General features: G+C 39.5%; 1 protein-coding gene across 1 annotated transcript; it reads left to right on the forward strand.

Annotated features, from left to right (window-relative positions):
- Positions 1 to 491: 491 nt before the first annotated feature.
- LOC107593479 (sacsin-like) lies at positions 492 to 27628 on the forward strand. Its single transcript, XM_016283218.1, has 7 exons — positions 492 to 571; positions 1248 to 1333; positions 1737 to 1848; positions 2000 to 2146; positions 5860 to 7342; positions 7873 to 7964; positions 15884 to 27628. The coding sequence occupies exons 1-7, from the start codon at positions 538 to 540 to the stop codon at positions 27433 to 27435; spliced, it is 13506 nt and encodes a 4501-aa protein (XP_016138704.1). The 5' UTR covers positions 492 to 537; the 3' UTR covers positions 27436 to 27628.
- The last annotated feature ends 7 nt before the right edge of the window (positions 27629 to 27635 follow it).

The following is a 27635-nucleotide window of genomic DNA, read 5'->3' on the forward strand; positions in this document are numbered from 1 at the left end:
AAAAAATTTTTTTTTAATTCAATGTGTTACTTGTAATTATGTCAAATTTACTAAATTGATTTCTGAGTAAAGCCTACAGAATTTCTTTTTTTGTTTGTTTTGTTTTTGTTTGTGAAATGGTGACCTTTTAAAGCTGCAGTCCGTAACTTTTGGTGCTCTAACGGTTATAAACACAACTGCATGCGTCTTGCAGAAACACATTGTAGCCGGAGCTACTTCTCTCTGTTTTTGTCTATGACAAATCACGCAGGTACTGGGCTACTCCGCAGCGGTACCTACCCGAACCAGTCTAAAATAGTCCGAATTTAAAAATAAAAAAAACGTATTATAGGTGTACCGTAGTGATTCCGGATAAGCCAAAAACACGGCTTGGAAAATGGGTTCATGATGTACTGACTTATTATGTACATTTTGTAAACTTTGAACTCGTTACGGACTGCAGCTTTAACTACAGAAAATGTGTTTTTCCTTTTTGTATAGCTTCATGATGGGGTTGAGATTGGAAGCTTGGTGCCACACGGGAGCCATGAAATAATCATGACGTTGCATGGACAAGGCCCGAGAGGAGGAGGTGGGACAGTTTAGGGACACTTTATTAATTAAGTATGACTGGTGCTTCAATTTCTGACATTCTCTCATATGAAAATCTGCAAGATAACATTTAAATACATTTAAAAAAACTATATGGCTGAAAGTATGTGGAGACCCACCAGAAATAGTTTAAGTATGATGTGGAAGATCTTCTCTGATCTGCACAAAGCTCATAGTTAAACCCCACTGACCTTTAGGATGAATTGAATGTTTTCAAAGAACTGTTGATCCCGTTCACAAAATCAGTCGGAAGAATTTATGAAGTGGAATTTTGAAAATAATTTCAGACAGAGGGTCAGAATAAGTTTTGAAAATTATTTGTCTGCATATATATATATATATATATATATAACTATTTTTATTTTTTTGTGCAAAAAATGTTAACATTATAAGTAAACAAAAGAATCATATTAAAAATAATTGTAAAGAAATCCATGGCATGACCCCCTTTAAAAAAAAAGTTTTTTCAGGTTTGGAAAGATGTAAGGATTCAAAAATTATGACCGTTTTTTAAAGGGTGAACTATCCCTTTAACAAGCATATATTGGAGTGATGTTCTTGTATCCACGTAACTTTGGTGGTGTAATTTTATAGTTTTGCATTACCGTGTGTGAAAGTTGCTTATGCTGTATTTCTCAGTATTTGCTCTTTTGCAGGGAGGTTCGGTCAGACTACGCCACCGTTGGTCGATTTTTTGAAAGATATTTTGAGAAGATATCCAGAGGGTGGACAAATTTTAAAAGTAAGAATATACGTTATGTAAAAAATGTATGTATATGGTTATTGTGTGTGTGTTTTTATCATTTTGTTATCATGTGATCTGCCTTCTTGGCCAGGTCTCCCTCGAAAATGAGATTTTAATCTCAAGAGACACCTTGTATAAATAAAGTTTAAATAACTAGGTAAAAAAAAATCAATTATGCTGTTTGTTGTTAAAATAGCGACTGTATTATGAATTTTATATAAGATGTCGCAGTCAGCAGTAATGCTGAAATCTTTGGCTACGTTAAAAAAAGAGGATACGAAGCAATAAAATATTGTGCCCAGTAATTGAGGGAACACATATTGAGGCCTTTTTTTAGTAAATAACACATACTGTATGTGAGAATTTATGTCAACGACTGTATGATTTGCCTGTCATGCAGGAGCTGATTCAGAACGCAGAGGATGCTGGGGCCACTGAGGTCAAGTTCATGTATGACGAGACGGAGTATGGAGTGGAATCACTGTGGTCACATGATATGGCTCAGTATCAGGGTAATCCGAATATGCTGATCAATTGCAGCATGTCCCTTCACATGTTCAATATAATTCCTAGCAATATGCTGGAAACAGAATGAATAGTAAAAAGGTTAGTAGTCTTGAAATACACTGTTACAATGAAATATGATGTTTTTTGTTTTTACAGGAACAGCGTTGTATGTCTATAATGATGCCGTCTTCACCACAGAAGACTGGAATGGTATCCAGGAGATTGCACGGAGTAGAAAAAGAGAGGACCCTCTTAAAGTGGGAAGATTTGGTATTGGATTTAACTCTGTCTACCACATAACAGGTGAGAAAAGAGTATGTTATGATTAGGGATGGGTACCGAGAACCGGTATTTTTTTGGACCGGTACGCAACTGGGTCAATACCGGAGTACTGATAAGCTTCAGGACAAACGATACTGTTACCGATACTTGCGTTGTTTTATCTCCGTATACTTCAATGTTAACGATGAATTAGAAGCTGCTGCTAGTCATTTTCCTTCACTGAATGATGTGGCCGACGTTTGCTCGACATGCGTGTGATATCCATGCACATGTGCTGTGTGTGTTTGCGTGCAATCATCAGTCATCGCGGCAAGAGTGAAACGTTCGAAAGTGTGGGCTCTAGGGGTGTGCAATATATATCGTCTGCGATAATATCGTAATTGTTGTTTTAACGATGTGCAATTTGACATTATCGAGTATTTTGCAAAAACCATTAAAAACATCCCTACAGAGAGCGCACGCATACATTACGTGAAGCCTAGACTAGTGCGTGTGCGCATTTAGTGTGTTTTCTTTCACTGCATGATTCAGTCTATTCAAATACATTTAGAATGATCACAAATTCAAGACATGATGGCAGAAAATGTATATATTTATACCACTTCATATAGTTATTCAATTTCACACAAAGAGTGCCGTTTTTCTCCAAAAATTACCATGATTACAAATGTGACATTGAATTCAATAAACAATAAGTTAATTAAGAGATTTACGTTTTAGACACCATATTGCTTGTTTTTGCTCTATTTCGCCAACAAAAATCATTCCGAATACAGCCACAGTGCTGTTTTGTGTCTCTTAAGCAACATGAAGGTGTTTCGCTCTTGAATGAATCAACCGTTTAAATGATTTGGTTCAATCGCAATGACTCACTTATTAACAGTGACTTGCTGCCACCTGCTGGCGGTTTTAATTTCAAATTTCGTCTTTTTCTTTCTTTTCTTTTTGATTTTTTTCATGTTTTAAATAATTTCAAATATCAGTATTCAACGTTTTATGTTTAATATATCAAAACATTATTTATGCATTTGTAATTGCAGGTTAAATGCATTCATGTCTTGCATTAAACAAAATACATGTGTGTAAATACATCTAAATGCCACTTCAGATGCAGCTTCTGTGTTGATTTAATTTGCTTGGTAACAGCCCAAATGTCTTATTATTCTAATTACCTGATTAAATGTAAGAATTTGACTCAAAAGATAATGGACACTTTTAGAAAAAATGGCTTTATAAAGGTAAAAATGCCCATAAAATGCAAAAATCAGTTTAAACTTATTGGAAAAGATTAATTTCTATCAGTATGAACTGACCACCACACAGAATATGAAGAATATTAAAAACATTAGGAGTCAGCTGACTTCGGCAGTCCTTAAGATACCAGCACAATAACACACTCAGCAAAATATCGTCTAATTATCGTTATCGATAAAATCCCAGAAAATATCGAGATATCATTTTTTGTCAATATCGCACACCCCCAGTGGGCTCACGTTACAAAACTAAGCGACACCAATGTCAGATGCAATACATACAGTAGTGTAATAGTGAACGAAGGAGGTAACACTAGTAATATAATGAAACAAAACACAACATTAACCTCAAGCAATGCGCTGTATTATGTCTTGCAGCTCCAGCTCCAACTGAAACTCGCAAGACACATTCACATGATGTGATTGTTGAAAGCCACAAATGTTGATTCGGTAGAATTACACTCACGAGACTTATTTGCAATCATAAAAGTACATTATTTCTGCGTGCTTTAAAGCCTTGCCGGTAAAACGTTTTATTCATGTGCTGTTCTAACATGTGCTTATTCAGAGTGTGTACAACCGAAGCGTCCGTACACTAAAAGGCCGGTCAAACAGCACCTGATTACTTAGTTATCTTAATTATCGTTTGATTGTGCTAATACTGTCAAAAACAAACAAGGTTTACATATAAACACAGTTAATCATGTCTAAAGTGAAAGTTAACAATTGAGAGAAAAACAGATGCGTGCAGCTCTTAAAGCGGCAGTACTAAACATGCTGCTGCTTGTCATTAAAGGGATAGTTCACCAAAAATGTAAATTCTGTCATTATTTACTCAGTCATGGTGTACCAAACATTTATTAATTTTTTTTATTCTTGTGCTGAACACAAAATAAGATATTTTGAATCATGTGGGTAACCAAACAGTTGTTGGACCCCACTGACTTTAATAGTAGGGGGGGGGGGGGAATTAAAGTCACTGGGGACCAGCAACTGTTTAGTTTCCCACATTCTTCAAAATAACTTTTTATGTTTAACAGAAAAGAGAAACTCATTCAGGTTTATAACAACTTGAGAGTGAGTAAATGATGACACAATTTAAATTTCTGGGTGAACTATTTCTTTAATGTTAATAAAATAAAACACAAAGAGAAAAATAACTCACTGCTCTTGACTGAAGAACTTTAATACAGTTGCTAAAGTTCAGCAGTAATAAAATAACTTGAATTTTTCAACAACTTTTCACTTATCTTTTTGCACCAAATAGTATCGATAACAGTAAGCACCGGCATGTAAAATCGGCATGAAACGGAAGTAGCTATTGTCTTTTTTTCTCTACTGTGACGTCTTTCCGCGTGAAACGGCATCTGAAATGAGAGGGCGGGACTTGATTTCATCCTTCAGGAATTGATTGGATCATTGGAAGTTGGGGGATTGCTAACAAAATGGAGGCAGATCTGAATGCCAGTTTGCAGTTAGTAGTGGGGGGATTTCTCTCCACTGGATTCACCGCCGACACCCTAGCATGAAGAAATGTTTTTATTTATTGAGGAAAACGAGGACGAGGGGGATCAATGGCACAAAACATGCCTAACAGCGCATGCGCGTGCGAGAGAGAGAGAGAGAGAGAGAGAGAGAGAGACTGCCTGAATGACTGAGCGCGTCCTCCATCAGGTTAAGTCATATTCATAAAAAAAATAAATAGTTTGCGATGTCCTAAGAGTAATGTTGTGGTAATATCCTAATATCCTTCCCATTTTTAAGGGTAGTGTACTCCCCCATGGCTTGAGTCAGCACTGGTCAATGCATTGATTTCTATAAAGTGAATCATCAGCTTCAGCTTTTCCCCCTGTTGTTTATCCCAGCGTTTACCCCTCACGTCACTAGCTCCTTGCGCCATAGCTCGTGACCAGAAGAGAAGATGAGTCGTTTTGTGGGGGAGGAGAGGTTAACGTTTTTGATTAAAGATTATGAGGGCACATGAATTAAAAAAAAATAATGAAGTGCACGGATAAATTATTTATAATAAACACTACAGTATTAAAAATACTGTTATCCATTATCCATTAAAAAAACAAGAATTTTCAATTTTGATTTCATGCCGAATATCAGTTCTTGAAAGCTGCATACACAATAATGAATTTGCAAAAAATCATTTTAGAGTGTATCATGTCATTTTGCAGGACTGTTCAACACCCCACTGGTATTTAATGACATCCTAATTTTTTTTTCATACCAGTATATGAAATAATTTTTCTAATTTGTAAATATACAGTTGAGCAGGGTGGACAAAATAGAGGACCTAATGGAACGTTGGGTCACCTGTTTATGTTAAGTGTCCATAATTGTGTGTACCCTTATATATTTATATACATGGGTATGCCAAATTCATACATATGCTAATATAATTCTTTATGGACTAAATGAAAAACTTGTTTTACTATTCTAAAAATGTTATTGTTATGTTTCATATTTTTGTAGATGTTCCTAGTATATTTAGTGGGGATCAAATTGCGATGCTGGACCCTCATCAGATGTTGTTTGGAGTCCATGAGTCTGGGCAGTGCTGGAATTTGAAGTCCGATATAAAGGAAATAACCGAGCTTAATGATCAATTTGCCCCTTACTTTGGCCTGCTCGGTAGCTCAGAGAAAACCATTAAAGATGGCAACTTTCCAGGAACACTCTTTCGTTTTCCACTCCGAATGAAACCCTCACAATTAAGTAACAACATTTACAATAAAGAAAAGGTTCTGGAGCTCTTTGAATCCTTCAAAGTTGACGCAGACACTGTGTTGCTCTTTCTAAAGAGCGTGCAGAAGGTCTCTCTGCATGTACGGGAATCGGATGGAACAGAGCGGATGCTTTTCCAGGTCACAGCAAGCGACAGTGAAGAAGATAAGATGGAGCGGCCCAACTCTCTGAAGACCCTGGGACAGGCTATAGATAGCTACAGTAATGGGGTGCTGAGCAGTTCGGTAACCTGTGCCACCTACCAACTCTCCATTGAAGTGCAGGATGAAACTGCCAAAGAGACTCAGAAGACCACCTGGTTGGTGTGTAATGGCGTAGGAGGGCGAGGCATGTGCGGTGAACTGGATTCTCTTGCTGATGATCTGAAGTTCATCCCAACCATTGGTATTGCCTTGCCGCTTGTGCTTATTGATGAGGACAAGGGGGCAACTTCTAGTTTCTCAGGACGTGCTTTCTGTTTCCTCCCACTGCCCATCGGAGAAGAAAGCTCGACCGGATTGCCAGTCCATGTCAGTGGTTTCTTTGGCCTGACGGACAACCGCAGGAGCATCAAATGGCGGGAAGTGGACCAGTGGAGGGACCCGGCGGCTCTTTGGAATGAGCTTCTCATAGTCACAGTCATCCCAAGGGCTTACTTCACACTCATCATGGAGACCATCAGGAGAATCCAAACTAAGAAGGACCAAGATTTTCCCCTTTCCCCAAGAGGCATTTATGGAGCTTGGCCTGATCCAAACAGGATCCGACCTCACTGGAAACCCATTCTTGAGCCCCTTTTCAATGACTTGCTTCAACAGCCGGTCATCTTCTCGCTCAATGGGAGCTGGGTTCAAGTGGATGAAACCATATTCTCAGACTTGGACTCCAGCTTGGACACTACAGAGACTGTCATCAAATACCTCCAGAGCTCAGGGATGATACTGGCTCAGGTGCCAGCCTACATCGATGCAGTACTGACAATGTTTGCCACCAAACCAGGGAGCCTGAGGAGAGTGACCCCTTCTTTTGTGCGCCAGACTCTGAGGAAATGTCGCCACAGAGGGTCCTCTAATGAGAAGCTGCTCCTGCTAGAGTTTATACTTAGCGATGCCTGCTACAATGACCTCATTGGACTGGAACTTCTGCCTTTGCAGGATGAGACATTTGCTGTGTTCTCCTCTTCTGTGAATGACAAAGATGCTGTCTACATCGCCTCTGAGGAGTATCCAAGGTATGGGGATACATTTGTATTTGCGTCCTTGGTATTAAGGTCATTCATAGTTTTAATGCACTGCTATCTAAATATATCAAATATAAATATATCAAATCAAAACGGCGTTAGGCAAAATTTGAAATTTAAGAACTGACTCCCTGTCAGTTCTTGAGATTGAATTAAATTTAGCTAATTGACCACATGCCACAGGATGGATAATTTGAATTTCTAGAATTGTAACTCAGACAAAACATTACTCCAATAATTAGTTTTCACTCATTTTTTTTCTTTCGTGATTTTTCCTTCAGGATCTGTTTGTCAGATTTAAAAAAAAAAAAGATTTACTATACTATACTATTTCACCACATTCAGATTTACATTACAGCTTTACATTCTTGAAATGCATTTATGATTCATGTCTAAATAATGCTTATTCCTGACCAAAACTTGAAAATAGAATACATTAGGTATAAGTATATATATACTATATATATAAGTATATAGGCTGTATATGTTTTTATGTTATAAGTCTATACATATTTTTTTAGGTCCCTTTATCCAGGACTGGAGGGAAGATTTGTCTTGGAAAGCATTGCCCCACATGTCATGACCGGCCTGAAAGAAGCAGCCAGAAGCAGAGGTAGACACCTGCAGCTCTTAATGCCACTCACATGCTCTCACTCAGGATATATAGAGCATCTGCTCTCAGTTCTATTCCTCAGTGGTGAAACTTAACCTTGTTCATGCATAGTTTGCTGCAGGGAATACCATTTTTGAGTTTCATACTTGCAATTACGGCTGTCAGATTTTTGAGTTATGCTTTTTCATGCTTAACTTAGTATATGCCGAAAAAGATGAAGTGCCTTTTATAAAATAAGCAGAACCTATAAACTCTGTCATCAGGCATCCATCTTAACTTGATTCAGTTGACACAGTTTCCTTTTCACTATTCCCAAATGACTAAATACAATATTTTAAAGAAAGGATTAGTAATCTTTTTCTTAAATTTTTTGTTTGTTCTGCTTGTGCCACAGTTGGCCATAGGACGTTTTTATAATAATAATAATGTTTTATTTATATAGCTCCTTTCAGAAAACTGACAAGGACATTAAAATGACTGTTGATAGGAAGCAGATTTCTTCCTCTTTTTCGATGACATTACAAAATTAGGGGCAGTCTATATATGTAGTAATTATTATTACACAAACGTTATGTATAGATTGTAAAGGTAGTGGCATGCAATACCACTATTTTAGATCGTGACATTTAAAATGTCACCATGATCTGCTGTAGAAGAGAGATTGTATTATCGTCTGTGTCATTAATGTAAATAAAACAACAAAATACAAGGAGAAAATCATTCACTTCTCATGAACTTCAGTAGCTTTGATAAGAATCAGTGTTAATTTAATTCATACAGTGAAGTCTGTTTAGTGTTTAATTTTTACATTGAATTTCTTATATGAATTTTTTTTTCTTTTGTTATGTTGTGAGACTACATTTTTTACCCTTTGACACACAAGCTATGAAAACCCCTTATAATACACAACATGGGTCTAAAATGACCCGTATTCATTTCCTATGTTATTTCATACTTCGTTGGGCCTTTAAAAAATTTTTTTTTTAATTTATCTTTTGAAATGAGGTTATTTCAGCTTTCAATAGTCCCTGATCTATAAATTCCATGATCCATGAATATTCAAAATATATTTTTACAATGACCACACATTAAGCTTACACTCATGGGTCAAAAATGACCCATCTATGCAAGCATGATAAAACAAAAGAATAAAGACATTTTGTCAAAATAATTATTTTAGCAGTTATTTAGACCAACACATTTAACACTTGAAATATGTTTATTTGCCACACATGACATACACATATCACTGATAACCGACAACAATGAAATTGAACTGTCTGTAGTGCAACTATAGTGAATTGTAGTGAATGTGACCAAATAGATGAAAATAAATCTAACAAAATAAAATCACTTGGGTACAGCACCATTTCAAATTGCCATCTCAGTGCCTCACAAATGACAACTACAAGTTTGTGCTCCTTGCACACAGGCCTGACACTGAACACCAGAACTGCTTACTTGTCTGTCTTTGTCTTCCTCTTCGATTGACCCTTCTGTCTGATGTATACCTGTGGCCAGGTGGTGGCTTTGTTTTGTTTTTTTATCCCACATCTTCCCATTGCCTCTGTAATATGGTTTTGAAGGTGGTGTGTGCCCTCCAAACGCCTCATAATATGTGGCACGACAAGCTCTTTGACCAGCTCCTTGATGAATAGCTGTCATGCATTGGTCACACCTCCCATGTAATCAGGGTGTTACTTAGTGAAGTTGGTGTACACCAGGGGTGTCTTGGATAGCTACAGTCCTGCAGAGTTTTGCTTCAACCTTGATAAATCTCAACTGCCTGTAGCTTTCTAGTAACCCTTAGACCTTGATTAGCTTGTTCAGGTGAGTTTGATTAGGGTTGGAGCTGAACTCTGCAGGACTGTGGCTCTCCAGGACTGCCCCCGGTGTAGGCACTGAGGGTGGCAACATCCAGCACATTGCACCACAGGACACCTCCGTGTTCTCTGCTTACATGAGTAGATGCAAACCATTTTTACTCAATCTATTGGACTGGGTCTGAGTTTCCTCTTCAGAGGACTCATCAGACAAGTCTTCAATGTCATCACCATCTTCTTCATCTAAGAGAGCTGGATTTACACTTACAACTCCAGACTGACTGATATTTCAGACTCCGAATCAGGACTAAGAATTGCCTGATCTTCCTCTTCACGCAGCATCTCTACAAACATTTCGGCCGTTAATCTTCTAGAATGTCTGGGATCAGCCATACTAACACTAGGTCAGGGGTGTCCAAACTCGGTCCTGGAGGGCCGGTGTCCTGAAAAGTTTAGCTCCAACCCCAATTAAACACACCTGAACCAGCTAATCAAGGTCTAAGGGTTACTAGAAAGCTACAGGCAGGTGAGATTTATCAAGGTTGAAGCAAAACTCTTACTAGGCATAATAGGCAAGTTGGAGCTAAACTCTGCAGGACACTGGCCCTTCAGGACTGAGTTTGGGCACCCCTGCTCTAGATAAAGAGTGCACAACAAGCAGTTGATGATGTATATACTGATTATATATTGTCACTGTCAGACATAAACCTTGTATGTCCAAAACCATTACTTTTCAGGAACACTGACAGACATAAAGGGTGACCAATAGTATTGATTTATGACAAAAAAATAAAAATGATGAAATGTAGAGATACAAGGTTTCCGCCTGACTGCAATGATAATATACTTGTATATAATAACATATTATTTTGTTGACCTAGCTGCAATTAGCTAGCTAAAATAGCTGCCTGTAGCTTTCTAGTAACCCTTAGACCTTGATTAGCTTGTTCAGGTGAGTTTGATTAGGGTTGGAGCTGAACTCTGCAGGACTGTGGCTCTCCAGGACTGCCCCCGGTGTAGGCACTGAGGGTGGCAACATCCAGCACATTGCACCACAGGACACCTCCGTGTTCTCTGCTTACATGAGTAGATGCAAACCATTTTTACTCAATCTATTGGACTGGGTCTGAGTTTCCTCTTCAGAGGACTCATCAGACAAGTCTTCAATGTCATCACCATCTTCTTCATCTAAGAGAGCTGGATTTACACTTACAACTCCAGACTGACTGATATTTCAGACTCCGAATCAGGACTAAGAATTGCCTGATCTTCCTCTTCACGCAGCATCTCTACAAACATTTCGGCCGTTAATCTTCTAGAATGTCTGGGATCAGCCATACTAACACTAGGTCAGGGGTGTCCAAACTCGGTCCTGGAGGGCCGGGGTCCTGAAAAGTTTAGCTCCAACCCCAATTAAACACACCTGAACCAGCTAATCAAGGTCTAAGGGTTACTAGAAAGCTACAGGCAGGTGAGATTTATCAAGGTTGAAGCAAAACTCTTACTAGGCATAATAGGCAAGTTGGAGCTAAACTCTGCAGGACACTGGCCCTTCAGGACTGAGTTTGGGCACCCCTGCTCTAGATAAAGAGTGCACAACAAGCAGTTGATGATGTATATACTGATTATATATTGTCACTGTCAGACATAAACCTTGTATGTCCAAAACCATTACTTTTCAGGAACACTGACAGACATAAAGGGTGACCAATAGTATTGATTTATGACAAAAAAATAAAAATGATGAAATGTAGAGATACAAGGTTTCCGCCTGACTGCAATGATAATATACTTGTATATAATAACATATTATTTTGTTGACCTAGCTGCAATTAGCTAGCTAAAATAGAATGTCAACAACAAGCTAGCTAATAGTATTGGACATGTTTCTCTGTCTCACTGGTAATTGATTTCAGGATCAAGGTAAACTTAGCCTAACATTCAAATATTATATCCAGTTATCTTTCACAATATATGAGATATTTTCTGTGGTAATAAATTATAAAATAAGACTAAATGCGTCAATTATACAAAAGCAGCCATGTTGAGTTGTGAAATGTGGGGCAAGGTGAATAGTTTTCTGCAGTAAATATGTTCCTACTTGCAGAAAAAAATTAGCAAATATTAAAGGTTTCTATTTGGATAATTTTTGACCCATGTGTGTAAAATTGATGTAGAAATACAAAAATAGTGTTTTTTTATAAAGAAAGGACAAATGAACATAATGATTTGTAAAAAATCAAAAACAAGATATTTAAAAGAATATCTGGAATACAGGTGCATCTCAATAATTTTTTTTATTGACCAACTAGCAGCTAGCTAAAATAGAATATGTCAACAACAAGCTAGCTAATAGTATTGGACATGTTTCTCTGTCTCACTGGTAATTGATTTCAGGATCAAGGTAAACTTAGCCTAACATTCAAATATTATATCCAGTTATCTTTCACAATATATGAGATATTTTCTGTGGTAATAAATTATAAAATAAGACTAAATGCGTCAATTATACAAAAGCAGCCATGTTGAGTTGTGAAATGTGGGGCAAGGTGAATAGTTTTCTGCAGTAAATATGTTCCTACTTGCAGAAAAAAATTAGCAAATATTAAAGGTTTCTATTTGGATAATTTTTGACCCATGTGTGTAAAATTGATGTAGAAATACAAAAATAGTGTTTTTTTATAAAGAAAGGACAAATGAACATAATGATTTGTAAAAAATCAAAAACAAGATATTTAAAAGAATATCAAGATGCTGATTTCATTTTCCAGCAGGATTTGGCACCTGCCCACACTGCCAAAAGCACCAAAAGTTGGTTAAATGACCATGGTGTTGGTCTGCTTGACTGGCCATCAAACTCACCAGACCTGAACCCAATAGAAAAGCTATGGGGTATTGCCAAGAGGAAAATGAGAAACAAGAGACCAAAAAATGCAGATGAGCTGAAGGCCACTGTCAAAGAATACCAGCTTCCATACCAGCTCAGCAGTGCCACAAACTGATCACCTCCATGCCACGCCAAATTGAGGCAGTAATTAAAGCAAAAGGAGCCCCTACCAAGTATTGAGTACATGTACAGTAAATTAACATACTTTCCAGAAGGCCAACAATTCACTAAAAATGTTTTTTATTGGTCTTATGAAATATTCTAATTTGTTGAGATAGTGAATTGGTGGGTTTTTGTTAAATGTGAGCCAAAATCATCACAATTAAAAGAACCAAAGACTTAAACTACTTCAGTCTGTGTGCATTGAATTTATTTAATACACGAGTTTCACAATTTGAGTTGAATTACTGAAATAAATGAACTTTTCCACGACATTCTAATTTATTGAGATGCACCTGTAATAAATGATAGAAAAACATTTCTTTCAGAGATTCAGCAAAGAAACACTCGTCCATAACTGAAATAACATAGGAAATGAAAACAGGTCATTTTAGACCCATGTTGTGCATTAGAAGGGTAGTGACACACAAAAGATTTTTATTCAAAAAGTAAGAAAGAAAAATAAGAATTTGTGATGATCAAAAACAAGTTCATTGAGGAATTCATGGAATTCTGAATGATGAAATAAATTTCTTGCAAAGAAATTAACTCAGTCGGGTCACTTTAGACCCATGTTGTGCATCAAAGGGTTAAAATAAGGGAAATTAGTTTGACTCTACTGCTCAATGACTTGCGAAATAGTCTTTAAATAGTTTTTTCATGGCATCTTATTAAGATTCTTTTTCGCGTTGGATTTTCAGTAGACTAGTAGTATCGGCAAAATTCAATACAATTTATGCATCTATGGAATATATCATTGTTTGCTTCATAATTTTAATTAAATAATTTATTTTAACCTAAAAATATATTTTCACCATTATCCTGATTTCTGCATTTAATTTCCAGTTCAACAATACCTTTGGGGTTGTTCAGGTAAGTGCACAATGTGTTGTCTACTGCCTGTATAGCTGGTCTCGCTATAGCTTTCCTGGATCACACTACTTATACACTAACATCTGTGTATTTTAACTCATTAACTATATACTGTATCAAAACAAAACACACTAATGCATTTAATAATGTGAAATGCTTGTAATAAAGATTTTAAAGGGGTCATATGATGCTGCTAAAAAGAACATTATTTTGTGTATTTGGTGTAATGTGTTAATGCGGTTTAAGGTTCAAAAAACACATTATTTTCCACATACTGTACATTATTGTTTCTCCTCTATGCCCCGCCTTTCTGAAACGGATCGGTCTGAAAAAGCGAGGTGTACTCTGATTGGCCAGCTATCCTGTGCATTGTGATTGGCCGAATTCCTCAAGCGTGTGACGGAAATGTTACGTCCCTTGCCATATTGTGATGCCTGCGGCAACCACATGTGACGACCCCGGGCTGGACTCCGCTTCGTCCACAGTGAAAGCCGATCCGGCGATCGACAGCGCGAAGTTGAAGTATTTCCTCAGCGACCAGCACGGATCAGCTCCAGGCATGACGAAGCGATAGCTTCCTCTTTTGGAAGGCCAAACAAAGTAGTTTCGCTTTCACAACGAAGCACACAGCATCTTCACGACATGGCGGCAGCGGCAACAATACTACAGCGAGAATAAAAGTTACGCCTTCTTTCTTTGCGTGAACATTTGGGCGGCGTTATGCAAATCTTCCCAGATAGTGACGTAGGCATGTGGGGGCATGTTAGAACCGAGCAGCAACCTCCTGCTCTCTCTCGTGAAGCCAACAAGGAAGTGACTTAAACTGTAATTCGTCAACAGGCCGCTAGAGGCTGGCTGCAAAAGGGAGTCAGTCCCATAGACTCCCCATGTTAAAATGCCCAACTTTACAGCAGAAAAAAACATGTTTACAGATTGGTTCAAAAAAAGATTTTAGTCTATATAGCTAATTTTGCCCTTCATGACAACTGTGAGGGGGGTGAATTTTTTTATAACTCATCCGTTTAAATTATATTAAGCCTTAAAGTTCTGCATAATTAAGGGTGTGGCCACTTGAGTGACAGGTGGATTGCCGCTGCTAGGTGGGCGTGGTTTCAGCAGCCAGCTCCCGCCTCTTTGCCCATTTTCGATTATCCGGGAGTGACATGCGGTAACGCGCTGCCAAGATGGCGACGGCTGGCTCCGCCTACTTTAGGCTTCAAAACGCTCGTCGGAAGTCTACAGGTTACGTCACGAACACTACGTCCATGTTTTTATACAGTCTATGGTTAGAACGAGCCGTTTTAGGTAGGTGTGGCCTTTAACTTTTATAAAGAATAACTCTTTGGATTTGAGACTTTAGTCTTTGCAACTTTACAGATCTTTTTTATGCACCAAGAGCTTGTAACACTCCAAAGAGAAAGGAAAAATTGAAATCGCATCATATGACCCCTTTAAAGTGTTGATGTTCCACTATCCATAACTTCAAACCTTGGGAAGTTACAGACCAATTCCTTTATTGTATATAAGCATTTTGATTTAGAATTTGTTGAGAAATAAAACTTAAGTGCACCATTTTAATCAATCAAGTGGTAAACAAGCGGTAAACTGATACATGTTTATTGCAAAAAATAATGTGACACAAGACACACATATGAACATGCATGCGAACAGCAAGGATTTTCCATTACTTGAAGCCATTTTTCCATATATTCTGTGCATATTTGTGCAACCTGAACAGCTGAAAATGGGTGAGTGAATGAATGAATGAAACCCATTTTAACAGGTTTCTCTGTTTTGTGCATTGATTGATTGTAAATGTTTTCAAATGCTAAAAATGATTATTCTTAATTTTCTCATCATCCGTGATCTTTACCCATGAATGTGTATTTTTAGTGTTTCAAGCTATAAGTGTCTTATAGAATATACAGTTGCAGGGAAAAAGATATGTGAACCTCTGGATTTATCTGCATTTATGCATACATTTTCATTGAACAACAGTAGACAAACAGCCACATTTAAGCAGACTGTGCTGGTCTATTTATGTGACTTCAGGTCAAAGTTTATGACCAGATCTAGATAAATCCAACGGCTCACAGATACATTTTCCTACATGCATACATTCTTGTATTACTTCTATAACAGCTTACATCATGTTTTGTGTTTGTTTGTGCTTTCAGGGAGGCCTTGCACTCAGGTTCAAGTGCTAACCCCAGAGAGATCGGCACGCCTAATTAAAGAAGTCCTTACCACAACATGGCCTTCTAGAGATTTTTCAGTTCAGTGGTACCCTGGTGATCAAGAGAAGCAGCATCCCTCAGCATCTTGGCTCAGAATGATTTGGAAGCATCTCTACATTAACTTTCCAGATGATCTTAGTGTCTTTGAAGATTTGCCTTTGATTCCAAATGTGCCACTGACTGACACCCTAGATTCTCTAGAGCTACTACGCCTAAAAACTCCATCACCCATCATTCTTGTAAACGAGGTAGAGGGCCCTCCGTCAGATGACTTGCTTGAAGTTATTAAGAAACTTGGCTGTGTTATCTTGAAGCAACTTGATCCCTGCTTGCACCATCCTCTCCTGAAAAATTACCTTCACCAGTCATCACCAAGCACCCTACTGCAAATTATGGACAGATCTTCATCCCAGAGATTAGCAAGCCAAGTTTCATCTTTCTCTGTCAAACAGAAGGTTGCCCTCAGAAGCTTTTTAGCTGGTCTTACTGATGTTACAGAAAAAGAAAAACACATAATTCAAGAGCTTCCCATCTTTGACAAAGTTGGACAGAAGTCAAAGACAGACCCTTCACTTTTTACATTATTGAAAGGAGCCAGAGCATTACATCATACTGCCAAGCATCCATTAGATGTGAAAATGTCCATAAATGTAGTTGACTGCAGTGATGAGGCAACCATCCGTCTAATAAAGCTGTTGAACATTGAACAGGTGAAAAGCACTGAATGTCTAAAGGTGATAATTCAGGACATTGAGAAAGGATTCTACACTAAAGAAGAAGTCACAAAAATCATGCTCTGGGCTCTTACTCATTTGTCTTTTCTGAAGGATGAAAACAAGACCATAATTAGTTGGCTTTCTTCGCTGAGTTTTATTTATACCTCTTCAGAAAAGCCACATTCACCAACAGACTTTTTTGATCCAGAGTTAGAGATTTTGCAGAACCTTTTCTTCATGGAAGAAAAGACAAGGTTTCCCCCAGATGACTATACATCATCTCCTGATGTCCTTCATTCGCTGAGACAACTGGGGCTGAAAAATGAGGTTCAACTCAGTGAAAAGGATGTGCTCCAGGTTGCCAAAAAAATTGAGGAGTTGCAAGGGAATAGCAAACCAGATTGGAATCCCATTTTAATGAAAGCAAAAACACTTCTTACTATCCTTAACAAACAGACAAAGTTGGTGAAGTCCTCTGAGGTTCAGACAAACCTGCAAAAATTAAAATGGGTACCCGTTTGCAAAGACAGACCGTTGAATTACCCAAAGTCACTTGATTGGAGAGGTGATTCCTGCAACATTTCTTCTCTTTCTGAAATGTGTGATATTTCTCATGCTGTGCTTGTTGGCTCTTCGGTTGCCCTGGTGGAACGTACCTCTGCTGGCATGAAAAAAGCCCTGAAGTTGTCTTTAGAGCCTCAGGTTGATCAAGTGCTCCAGCATTTGAAAGCAGTAAATGACTGGCACAGATCCCAAGCATTTACCACTGAGGACTGGTATCAGTTTCAGCAGATCTTGTTTGAGATATATGAATTCATGCAAGCTCATTTGGAGGATGCAAGGGAAGCCATGAAGTCTCTGCCCTTTGATTGGGTTTGGACGGGGAAAACCTTTGCTTCCCCTGGACGCACAGTTTTAAAGCCCATACCAGATTTGGACCTCCAGCCTTACTTGTACTCATTACCAAAGACCATTGCAAAATTCAACAAGCTTTTTAAATTCTGTGGCTCTATTGAAGAAGTTGTTGCCAGTCATGTGTTTGAAGTTGTTGAAACAATCAGGCAAAGGAGTGAGCAGGAGATGACAAAAGAAGAAAGCAAACGCAATGTCCTACTCCTAATAAATATTTTACGGTGGCTATACAGCAGTCAAATATCAGTAGATGCTACCATGCACGTCCCCATTCTTTACCACAAAGATCCAAGCAAACTGGTTATGAAACCTATTCATGAATGCACTTACTGCGACATCAAAGTAGAGGATCTGAATGACTTACTAGATGATGTTTCAGAGCCCATCATCCTTGTCCATGATGACATTCCAATGAAAACTGCTGAATGGTTGAGAGTTCCATGTTTGAGCACGAGATTGATAAACCCAGAAAATCTTGGGTTCGAACAGTCAGGCCAAAGGGAGCCTCTAACTGTGAGAATAAAGAACATTCTAGAGGAGTATCCTTCAGTTGCGGATATCTTCAAAGAGATTTTGCAGAATGCTGACGACGCAAATGCTACTGAGTGTAGTTTTCTGATTGACATGCGAAAGAATCTTGAAATCAGAGAGAATCTGCTTGACCCTGGCATGATTATTTGTCATGGCCCAACTTTGTGGTCCTTCAATAATTCTGTTTTCTCTGATACAGACTTTCTTAATATAACCAGACTGGGTGGATCCATGAAAAGATGTGAAGCTGACAAAGTGGGCAAATTTGGTCTAGGGTTCAACTCTGTTTATCATGTGACTGACATACCCATTATCATGAGTAGAGAATTCATGATCATGTTTGACCCCAACATCAATCACATTGGCAAACACATCAGAGACAAGTCAAATCCAGGCATCAAAATTAACTGGAGCAAACAGCAGAAACGGCTACGGAAGTTTCCCAATCAGTTCAAACCTTTCATCAATGTATTTAACTGTCAACTTCCACTGTCACTGGAGTCCCCTTACAAGTATGATGGGACCCTCTTCAGACTTCCTTTTAGAACTGAGCAAGAGGCATCTGTAAGTGAAATCAGCAATATTTATTACAATACCACTGATATCTACTCTCTTGTGGATGAATTTAGCATCTGTGGTCACCGGCTCATTCTCTTCACACAACATGTTGGAACAATGGTCTTGAAGTATTTGAAATGTGAGGAGCCAAACCCTGCTGCTGCACAGGATGTGGTCACAATAAACAAGAGTGTGTGGTCCTCCAAAGCAGCTTATGGTCCTTTAAGTATTCTGAAATCTGCTGCCAAAGTCATGAAAAAAGTCGCAGCCACCAACAGAGTGCCAGCTGAGGTCCCTAAGTCTGGTTGCATCATCAGAATTGTAGTGGAGGAGTTCCACAATGTCTTCAGACGCATTGTTGATCTTCATTCCCCACTGTTCAGAGGTTCTGAAGAAGATCCATCGTCCTACTTTGAGATGGCTGCTAAAGGCACACAAACTAAAAGACTTACAGATGACATGCCACAGAAGGGAGTGGAAAATACAAACTGGCTTATCTGCTCATGCATGGATGTGACAGAAGCTCTGAAGTTCTCCTTGAATGATAGTGGAAAACGCCTCGGTCTGGTACCATGCGGAGGCGTAGCTGTGCTGCTCTCTGAAGAAGACAATAGAAAATGGACTGTAAAGACAAGTGCCACACCAATTGGGGAAGTTTTCTGCTACTTACCCCTTCGAATCAAAACTGGCTTACCTGTGCACATAAATGGTTGCTTTGCTGTCACATCAAATCGCAAAGAGATATGGAAGACAGACACAAAAGGACAATGGAACTCCATTTTTATGAGACATGTGATTGTCCAAGCATACTTGGCTGCACTTAACATGCTGAGGTCAATGGCAGAAAGTGGGGAATTATTGGACTACAGCTATTATGCAGCCTGGCCTGACCCTGGAGTTGTCCATGATGATTTCAGTCTGATTTGTCAAGGGGTTTATCAAGAAATAGCTAAAGGTGTTGATGATGATCGTGCAAAAGTCTTTTCCGATGGAAAATCCTGGGTGTCAATCAAGAATGTCCGTTTTTTGGATGACTCATTGCTTTGCAGACCAGACATTGGGTCTGCTGCCTTCAAGATATTCTTGAAATACCTCAGAAAGTGTGGTTCCCAAGATCTTTGTGCTGTTGAGCTGCCAGACTGGGTCAAGGAAGGCTTTGATGATGCTGGCTGTAAAGGAAAACTGATGGAGAACACCCTGACAGAGACACCGTTTTTCTCAGATGTGTTCTTCCCCCATATCCAAGACATTGATAAGGATCTACGTGACCCTCTGATGTATTATGTACTCAATGAAAAACTTGAGAATTTTGCATCCATCCTGAGGGAAACCCCATGTATTCCATGTTCAGGACCATCACAGAAGCTTGTATTGCCATCTCGACTCATACATCCTGAGGGCAGAGTAGCCAAACTGTACAACAGTGAAGATGGAAGGTTCCCTGAAGGAAGTTTGAGAGACTATGTCAATCCAGTATGCTTGGTGAAGTTAGTGCAGCTGGGTATGGTCAAGGATGACCTATCTTGGGAAGACTTGATTGAACGGGCTGAGTCTGTATTGGCTCTAAATGAAAATGACCACACACTTGCGTGCCACAGGAGCAGTATAATCCTCAGTCTCATTGATGAAAAACTAAAAATGAGAGATCCAGCAGCAAATCAGTATCTTGCCAAATTACAAAATATCAATTTCCTTCCATTCTTGACAAAACCAGCTGGATTTTCACTTCCATGGCATGGAAACAATTTCCCCCAATCTACCATGTTCTCGGCAAAAGAGCTTTTTACAACAGACCATCAGGACACTGTGTGTTTAATGAAGCCCATTCTCAATGAAAATTCTCCTTCCTTTAAAGGATGTGGTCCTATCTCACTGGCTGTGAAAGACTTTCTTGGATTGATAAAAAAGCCAACGGTTTCATTAGTCATCAACCAACTGAAAGAGCTCTCAAAATCCTTTGATGGTGTAACTCTGTATCAAGAGAACATAACCAATGCTTGCTACAAATATCTCCATGAGGAATTGCTGGAGTCCAATGCTGCACAAGAGGAAATCATGGAGGAGCTAAAAACATTTTCTTCAATTCTAGTGGAGAACACATACGTGGAACCATCAAAAGTAGCATTTCACTTAAACTTTGATGCTGCTCCATTCCTTTACCAGCTTCCCAACAAGTACAGAAATAGTTGTCGTGAACTTTTTGAAAATGTGGGAGTTCAACCTAGCTTCACTGTTGAAACATTCGCAGCAGTTTTACAGCTGATAAAAACTGAATGTGGGAGAAAGCCTCTTACTGAAGAAAACTTTCAGCTGTCTCGTAGAATAATTAGTGAGGGGATATGGAGCTTGATCCGAGACAAAAATCAAGAATTCTGCCAAAGCAGCTATGGGGAGATGCTTCTTCCTGACCGCAATTTCACACTACAACCATCAAAATCACTCTGCTATAATGACTGTCCTTGGATTAAAGTCAGGGACACAACCGTTAAATACTGCCATGGTGATATTCCAAGAGAGGTGGCAGTAAAATTGGGAACTGTTCCAAAACGTCATAAAGCCTTAGAAAGATATGCTTCCAACGTTTGCTTCACTACCCTTGGAAGTGAGTTTGGGCAGAAGGAGAAGCTCACCAGCAGAATAAAAAGTATCCTCAATGCTTATCCATCAGAAAAGGAGATGTTGAAAGAGCTCCTGCAGAATGCAGATGATGCAAAAGCCACAGAAATATACTTTGTCTTTGATCCCAGGACCCATCCAACTGACAGAATCTTTGATGACAAATGGGTTCCCATGCAAGGCCCATCACTCTGTGTGTACAACAATCAGCCTTTTACAGAGGATGATATTAGGGGGATCCAGAATCTCGGAAGGGGCACCAAAGAGGCAAACCCTGGAAAAACTGGCCAATATGGCATTGGGTTTAACTCCGTGTATCACATTACTGACTGCCCATCTTTTATCTCAAATAATGACATTCTCTGCATCTTTGATCCGCATGCCAGTTATGCACCTGGAGCAACATCTGTCAGTCCAGGAAGAATGTTTAGAGATTTGGATTCAGACTTCAGATCACAGTTTTCTGATGTACTCAACTTGTACCTAGGAAATCACTTCAAGCTGGAACGCAGCACAATGTTCAGATTTCCCATACGAAATGCAGAAATGGCCAAAATCTCAGAGATCAGCTCAGCACCTGCTTCAGACAGAATGGTTCAGAATTTCCTTGATAAAATACGAATGGATGGTGCAGAACTTCTCATGTTTTTGAATCACATGGAGAAAATTTCTATATGTGAAATTGAAAATGGAACTGGGGATTTAAAAACTCTATATTCGGTAACAGCAAAAATCACAGACGGTGATCGACTAAAACGGAAGCAGTTTCATGCCTCAGTTCTGGACAGTGTCTCCAAGAAAAAACAGCTGGCTCAAATTCCAGTACAACAGATTACCTACACAATGGACATAGAAGACACCGATGGTAATTCTACTACCTGGCTGATATGTAACAGATCTGGATTTTCTGACATGGAGAAGGTCTCCAAGAGTGTCATTTCGGCTCACAAAAATGAGGACATAACACTCTTTCCACGTGGTGGTGTTGCTGCATGCACCAGCCACAACTACAAAAAACCACATAGAGCCTTCTGTTTTCTTCCTCTTTCTCTGGAGACTGGCCTGCCTTTTCATGTGAATGGCCATTTTGCTTTAGACTCTGCCAGAAGAAATCTGTGGAGGGATGACAATGGAGTTGGTGTCAGGAGTGACTGGAACATCAATCTAATGAAAATGCTAATCGCTCCTGCATGTGTAGAACTGCTAATTCAACTGAAACGTCGGCTTTTTCCAGGCCCTGACCCCACCATGACAATATTTCAAGGAACTCCAATCCATGTTGTCAGGGATATTTTGAGAATTTTTTTGTCTATCTTTCCTGTAAACAGACTGGACATTCAACCAGATTGGTATTGTTTGGTAAAGGCAGTCTACCTTTGCATTCATGAAGATTTGAAAAGACTATTCCCTGTTGTTAGAGCACCCCACATTGATAACAGTGATATACACTCTGCAATATACATCTCCTGGGTGAACACATCCACCTCAAACAAAGGCCGGGCTTTCTTTGACAACTTACTTAAGGATGAGTTGCAGCATCTTAAAAACACAGAGTATAACATTACCACAAGAAAGTCTGTGGCAGAAAATGTTTTTAGAATGAAGTCCATGCTCCTAGATGTTGGCTTCAACCTAATCTACAGCTGTGATGAGACAGCCAGTCTGTATTTCTGCCTGGAAGATGCTGGGATTCCAGTCAACTATGTGACTCCTGAGGATGTTCGCAAATTTCTTCTGACATTCTCATCTCCAGACGCATCCTGCCAAGTTGGAAAGCTACCATGTCGACTGCAGCAGTCCAATTTCAAGCTCTTCCATGGTCTGAAACTACTTGTCGACTACTGCTTCAAAGATGTGGAGGAAAATGATATTAACATAGAGGGACTGCCACTTCTTTTGACAATGGACAACATTCTGCAAGTGTTTGATGCCAGACATTCAAAGTTTCTGACCACTTATCATGAGCTTATTCCATCAAGGAAAGAGCTTTTCATGCACACACTATACATAAAGTACAGTAACATACTTCTAAAAGCAGGTGTGGCAAAGACCTTTGACATAAGCAGTTTTGGAGATCTCCTGGGATCTGTACTTCCCAGAGAGTGCAAAACAAGAAACTCAGTAAAATGGAAGGATAACTTTCCTACTGAAACTTGGCTTAAAAGTGCATGGCACTTTATCAGTGAACAACTTGCGACCAAGGATGACCAGACAGAGATCAAGCCTAAATTTGAGACCATTCTGGATATATTGAAAGATTGGGCACTACTTCCAGGAATCAAATTTATGGTGTCAGGAAACAAATTGGTTGTGCCAGAGCATGACGTTTTGTTACCCCTGAGCTTGATCTTTGCAGCAATCTTTCCAAATGGACAAAATGACAAAGTCTTTCACACCCTGATGAAGGGAGGATGCTTTCAATTTGCTGTGAATAAAACATGTGCCAAAGAGAGTCCCATCTTGCCTCTATTGGCTCAGCACACAGCAAATATAGACAATCCCTCCAGCATACTTCGGGCACTTGAGTACATGATCCAGATATCAGCTTTCAAAACAGCAAGTTTGACGGACAAAGACTTTGAAGCACTGTTGTTGTACTTCAACTGCAATTTGGCTAATCTGACCCAGGATGATGTACAATGTCTTAAACTGTTGCCATGTTACAAAGCTGTCAGTGGCCGGTACATCTGCATTTCAAACTTCGGAGCATGCTATGTTCTAACAAAAAGCATTCCCTCTGCCGACATTGAAAAATGGGCACATAATACATCTTCAGCCTTTCTTGCTGACAGTCCACAGCTGAAAGAACTCTACAGCTTTCTTGGGGTCACACCAATTGATGATCTTGAGGTCTACCTGAATCATTTAATTCCAAAATTTGACATTTTATCACATGATGCCAAAATCCAACATGTCATCTATCTGAAGGAGAGGTTATTGGCAATGGAGGAGCCAAACAGCATCAAGGATCAGCTCTTTGAAAAACTAGAAGGTCTGTCTTTCATTCATGACTCCACCAATAGACTGAAACCTACCAAAGCCTTCTTCGATCAAACAGTTAAAGTGTTTGAAGTAATGCTTCCACAAAAAGCCTTCATTCCCAATGATTTCTTCAAAAAAATCGAGCAGGTCTCAAAGCCAAAAAGTGGGACATCCTATTTGCCCTCATGGATAACATTCCTACGCAATACTGGGTTAAAATATGTTGTATCACAACAGCAAGTTCTACAGTTTGCAAAAGAGATCAGCATCAAAGCTCATACAGAGAACTGGTCCCAGGAAAAAGTTCAGACAATTGTTGATGTTCTCCTAAATCACATTTTCAATGAGAGAACAGATCTGTTTGATGGGGCATTCCTCAAAGAACTCTCTATGATACCATTCCTATGCTCAGAGCGTGCACCAGCCGAGCTTGTTCGCCTCCACGCTCAGTACCAAGAAATGAATGGCACCATCCCTTTAATTCGCTTCAGTGGGTCTCAAGTAAATCCAAAGTTCAAACAAACTGATATCATGCAGTTGTTGTGGACATCTTGTCCTATTCTACCGGAGAGAGCCACGCCAACAAGCATAAAAGACCAGGAAGGAAACACACTTGCCAGCCAAGAGCAACTTGATCTTATTTTGAGCCTGTTAAATGTCAATGTGGACCCACCATTGGAAAAGGTGATTAGCAATTGCAAAAACATATGTAGCATTACTAACTTGGATGATGACACAGTGAAAACACGAAACAAGGTCTTGAGGAGCATTTATGAATTTCTGAATGCAGAAAAACATGAATTCCGCTGTCAGTTACGAGGAGTAGCCTTCGTCATGGTTGAAGAGGGTTGGAAACTCCTTAAACCAGAGGAGGTTGTCATTAATTTGGACAATGAATCTGACTTCAAACCCTACTTGTACAAACTTCCCCTTGAGCTGGGTACATTTCACCAACTGTTCAAACTGTTGGGAACTGAGGACATTGTTTCAACAAAACAATATGTCGAAGTTTTGTGTCGAATTTATAGAATTTCAGAAGGCAAGCAGCTTGACCCAAATGAAATGAGAACAGTAAAAAGAACTGTCTCTGGGCTATTCAAAAATCTCCAGAATGACCCAGTACAGGTCCGTAAAGACCTTGAGAATCTCAGAGATTTGACATTTTACCTTCCAAGTCATGATGGACGATTGGCCAAATCAAACACATTGGTTTTTGACGATGCACCACACTACAAGAGCCGAATTCAGGGTAATGTTGGTGTTCAGATGCTAGTTGACATGAGCCAATGTTACCTAGGCAAAGACCATTCCTTTCACACAAAGCTGATCATGTTGCTTCCCCAGAAACTGAGGCCCAGGCTTCTGAGTAGTATCTTGGAGGAGCAACTAGATGAAGACTCTCCAAAAATGTGCCAATTTGGTGCCCTTTGCTCCCTGCAGGGACGGCTTCAATTGCTGCTGTCATCAGAGCAGTTTATCACTGGATTAATTCGGATCATGAAACACGAGAATGAGAATGCATACATGGTGAATGAGGAGAAAGCAATACGGTTATGCAAAGCACTGTGTGAGGGCTTAAAGGTGTCTTGCTTTGAGAAACTACAGACAACATTGCGAGTGAAAGGCTGCAGTCCGATTCCCCATAGCCGTAGTGAAACTCTTGCCTTTCTTAAAAGGTATGGAACTGCTGTTATCCATCTTTACATTCAGCATTCTGACAGCAAAGACATAAATTTTCTTCTTGCTTTAGCAATGACCCTTAAGTCAGCGACAGACAACCTGATTTCTGACACCTCTTATCTTATTGCTATGCTGGGTTGCAATGACATCTACAGAATAACAGAGAAGCTAGACAACCTTGGTGTCAAGTATGACACAACTGAGCCCTCAAAGCTAGAGCTTCCACTTCCTGGTACACCCATTCCTGCAGAGATTCATCATTTACTGCTCATGGACCCCATGAATGTCTTTTACCCTGGAGAATATGTTGGTTACCTGGTAGATTCAGAGGGAGGTGATATTTTAGGCACTTACCAGCCAACTTACACATACGCTATCATCGTTCAAGAAGTAGAACGGGAGGAAGACGAAAGTCCAAGTGTCCTCGGCAAGTGCTTTCAAATTGACATTGGGTACAGTGAGTACAAAATTGTGAGTTCTCTTGACCTATATAAATTTTCCAGACAGGATGATAGCACCCATATTCGAGATGGCACACCAACTCCAAAGAGCCCCTCAGAGGGTCGTTCTCCTTCTGCCAGAATGGTCCCTCCAATATTTCCTAGAAAGGAAAATCACAGGGCTCCTCCAACAGAGGCATCCCCCAAAAAGATAAAACTCAATGCATTACCAGAAATTCTAAAAGAAGTTACGTCGGTCATAGAACAAGCTTGGAAACTTTCTGAAACCGAACGCAAGAAAATTATACGCCGCTTATACTTAAAGTGGCACCCTGACAAAAATGCAGAGAATCTTGATATCGCTACCGAAGTCTTTAAGCACCTACAAAATGAGATCAGCAGGATGGAGAAGCAAACACAGGCAGAGCAGACCACTGAAAGAGGATCAAGGAGACCTTTCTCTGCATCTTCCACTCGATTCCAGTCAGAGAAATTCTCATTTCAGCGATTTTACACATCATGGAACCAAGAAGCAACAAGCCATAAATCGGAAAAGCGGCAGTTCCGAGAACAATTTACTAGCTATGCAGGCACATCGCATTCAAATCGCTTCTTTGTACCACCGTCGTTTAAATCCGTTGGGAACCCTGTAGAGGCACGCCGGTGGCTAAGGCAAGCAAGAGCCAATTTTTCCGCTGCAAGAAATGATCTTCATAAAAATGCCAATGAATGGGTATGTTTCAAATGCTACCTGGCAACAAAGCTTGCATTAATCGCTGCAGATTATGCAGTGAGAGGAAAATCAGACAAAGATGTAAAGCCCACAGCACTTGCACAAAAGGTAGAGGAGTACAACACCCAGCTAACAGGGTTGGCCAAGGATGTACACATCCTCGAGGGTTATGGTGTGGACAGCCTGAGAACTCGCTACCCTGACCTTTTACCCTTCCCCCAGATTCCTAACGACAGATATACTTCAGAAGTAGCAATGAGAGTAATGGAATGTACAGCTCGGATAATCATCAAACTTGAGACATTTGTCCAGCAAAAACTCTGAATTAGACAATGCAAAACTCTAACAATTGAATTAACAAAGCGTTTTACAAAATTATGTATCTCGCTGGCATTTTATTTTAACTGTGCCACCTCTGATGCTGTGACACATGCTTATAATTGCGTACATATCTGCTCCATTTCTCTGAAAGGTTGCCCGAGTCTAAAGAAAAAATGTACGCTATTTAACATGCAGCAGTGTAC

Source organism: Sinocyclocheilus grahami, unplaced genomic scaffold (genome assembly GCF_001515645.1).
Source record: "Sinocyclocheilus grahami isolate Dianchi unplaced genomic scaffold, SAMN03320097.WGS_v1.1 scaffold171.1, whole genome shotgun sequence".
NCBI lineage: Eukaryota > Metazoa > Chordata > Actinopteri > Cypriniformes > Cyprinidae > Sinocyclocheilus > Sinocyclocheilus grahami.

Coding starts and splice junctions, on each gene's coding strand:
- LOC107593479 (XM_016283218.1), top strand. CDS start 538: ATGACGTTGCATGGACAAGGCCCGAGAGGAGGAG. Junction 1,334..1,736: donor AGGGTGGACAAATTTTAAAA/GTAAGAATATAC, acceptor CCTGTCATGCAG/GAGCTGATTCAGAACGCAGA. Junction 7,965..15,883: donor AGAAGCAGCCAGAAGCAGAG/GTAGACACCTGC, acceptor TTGTGCTTTCAG/GGAGGCCTTGCACTCAGGTT.